Source organism: Clupea harengus, chromosome 2 (genome assembly GCF_900700415.2).
Source record: "Clupea harengus chromosome 2, Ch_v2.0.2, whole genome shotgun sequence".
Classification (NCBI taxonomy): Eukaryota; Metazoa; Chordata; class Actinopteri; order Clupeiformes; family Clupeidae; genus Clupea; species Clupea harengus.
In genome coordinates, this window is record NC_045153.1 from 24,595,760 (window position 1) to 24,598,259 (window position 2,500).

The 2,500-nt window shown below is 47.7% G+C and overlaps 1 protein-coding gene across 2 annotated transcripts in view; it reads left to right on the forward strand.

Moving 5' to 3' along the window:
- fmnl2a (formin-like 2a) overlaps positions 1-2,500 on the forward strand; it is a 59,988-nt gene that overhangs the window by 48,638 nt on the left and 8,850 nt on the right. For both annotated transcript variants that reach the window (XM_031557928.2, XM_031557923.2), the window contains exons 17-22: positions 34-236; positions 825-1,059; positions 1,183-1,251; positions 1,379-1,459; positions 1,588-1,717; positions 2,035-2,198. In XM_031557928.2, coding sequence (XP_031413788.1) covers positions 34-236; positions 825-1,059; positions 1,183-1,251; positions 1,379-1,459; positions 1,588-1,717; positions 2,035-2,198 — 882 coding nt within the window. The remainder of the gene's footprint in view (positions 1-33; positions 237-824; positions 1,060-1,182; positions 1,252-1,378; positions 1,460-1,587; positions 1,718-2,034; positions 2,199-2,500) is intronic.

Genomic DNA, 2,500 nt, shown 5'->3' on the forward strand with positions numbered 1-2,500 from the left:
AGATCTCACCTCCTTGCCTTTCTCACCCCAAAGGATCTGAATGTAGACGAGTTTGAGGAGATGTTCAAGACCAAAGCCCAGGGTCCGGCCATCGACCTGACCTCGAGCAAGCAGAAGTCCATCCAGAAGGGCCCCAACAAGGTGTCTCTGCTAGACTCCAACCGGGCCAAGAACCTGGCCATCACCCTGAGAAAAGTGGGCAAGATGCCTGAGGAGATTTGCAAGGGCATTCAGATGTAAGCCATACTACTGTCAGTCCAAAAAAAATCAATGTTGTCCAGAGCGCTGTCGTATAACAGTGTTCACTATACATTGATGCTAAGGTATAGGTTTTCCTCTAAAACTGACAGGTTGACAGTTTATGACAGACTCTCTGTGTCTTGATCTAATCTAATCTGATCTGGTTTTGAACCTGTCTGCTTGTGAGGGTCTCAGCAATCCTCTGTTTACTTCTAGTCTGACCCACAGTGTCATGGCAAATGACCTAGGTTACGCGTGTTTAGCTTGGTGGTGGTGTGTGGGTATGTGCTCGTGACCCTGAGCAGGTGACCCCTAGGGCTTTGAAGTGCACCTGCTAGGGTTACGTGTGTGCTTCCGTGTGCCTTCGTCTGGATGTATGTGTGCCCTTATTTCTCTTTTGACATGCATCGTCGTAGCAAATTAACACCCGTTAAGCATTTTGGTGGTATGTGTGTGTGCTGCAGACTCTCTGGAGTAGGCGCTCCTCAGGAGGACATAAGGAAGTGTTTGCATGTGCTTGTGTTTGTGTCCGAGTGTTTGCGCGTGTATCACGGTGTTAAAGTGCTTTCTTACCCCTCCGCCAGGTTCGACCTGCGCACTCTGCCGGTGGACTTCGTGGAGTGCCTGATGCGCTTCCTGCCCACGGAGCACGAGGTGAAGGCGATGCGCCAGTACGAGAAGGAGCGCAAGCCGCTGGAGAGCCTGGCGGACGAGGACCGCTTCATGATGCAGTTCAGCAAGATCGAGCGCCTCATGCAGAAGATGACCATCATGTCCTTCTTAGGGAACTTCACCGAGAGCGTGCAGATGCTGACACCGGTCAGTCAGCCTCCACCTCCACCCCCACCCCCACAACTCCTCTGGCCATCATCTCTGTTTGCTTTACTGCCTGTAGTTTCATTTAGTGGTATTGATTTGTTGTTTTTTTTTTTTTTTTTACAGCAACTCCATGCAGTAATTGCGGCGTCCGTGTCGATCAAAAACTCCCAAAAGCTCAAGAAGATTCTGGAAGTGAGTCGTGGTGTTTTCCTCTCTTAGCTTTTTTGCCATTTCACTCGAGAAGAGAGATGAAGTATGCACACCTCATGTCCAGGTCTGTTTGTCAATGAATAACATTTGCATGAATGTTGTCCTCCAGATCATTTTGGCTCTTGGAAACTACATGAACAGCAGTAAAAGAGGAGCGGTGTATGGTTTTAAACTCCAGAGTTTAGATTTGGTAAGTCTTATTTTATTCTATTGGTAAGTCTATTCTTTCTGATACAAGCATTCACTGCTACAATTAAGGTTCACTGTGTGTTAGCCTCCCCTCACCTATATTTAACGTCCCTCTTTTATCCTCCGCAGCTGTTAGACACTAAATCAACGGACCGCAAATTAACACTGCTTCACTACATCGCTAACGTGGTAAAGGAGAAGTACCAGCAGGTGTCCCTTTTCTACAACGAGCTGCACTACATAGAGAAGGCCGCAGCAGGTGGGTTGTGTCCTCCCTCAGGCTCCGTCTCTCTGAGGTCATGTTAAAAAGGGAGAACATGTGTGATGACATGGAACAGGCACAGTCCTGATGAACTTTTGAGCCCCCCTCATAGCAAAGTAAACACCGGCACTACGGGAGCTTAAGTTGTCTACAAGTACTTGAATAATGTTCCTTCCTTAAAGCTTGCGAGTCCTTGCCCAGTCTGAACACAGTGCACTGAGGACATGTAATTCATCTGTCTTCAGTGTGTGTGTTTGCAGCCTGACAGTGCCGTATTAACCAGGTGTGTGTGTTTGTGTGTGTGTGTGTTGCAGTATCATTAGATAATGTGCTGCTGGATGTGAGGGAGCTCCAGAGGGGCATGGACCTGACCAAGAGGGAGTATCAGATGCACGGCACCAACACTCTCCTCAGGGACTTCATCGCCCTGAACGAGGGCAAGCTCAAGAAACTGCAGGAAGATGCTAAGGTTGCACAGGTATGCTCGATCAGAACCTCGGGAGGTGTTTATATTAAAGGAAGATGCCAAGGTTGCACAGGTACGCTCGATCAGAACATCGGGAGGTGTTTATATTAAAAGAAGATGCCAAGGTTGCACAGGTACGCTCGATCAGAACCTCGGGAGGTGTTTATATTAAAGGAAGATGCCAAGGTTGCACAGGTATGCTCGATCAGAACATCGGGAGGTGTTTATATTAAAGTTTTTGGTCTTAAAAGTGAAGCGATTGTTCAACGTCATACATGTATAGAAGTTTCCAGGCATTTTCATGAGAAACTTGC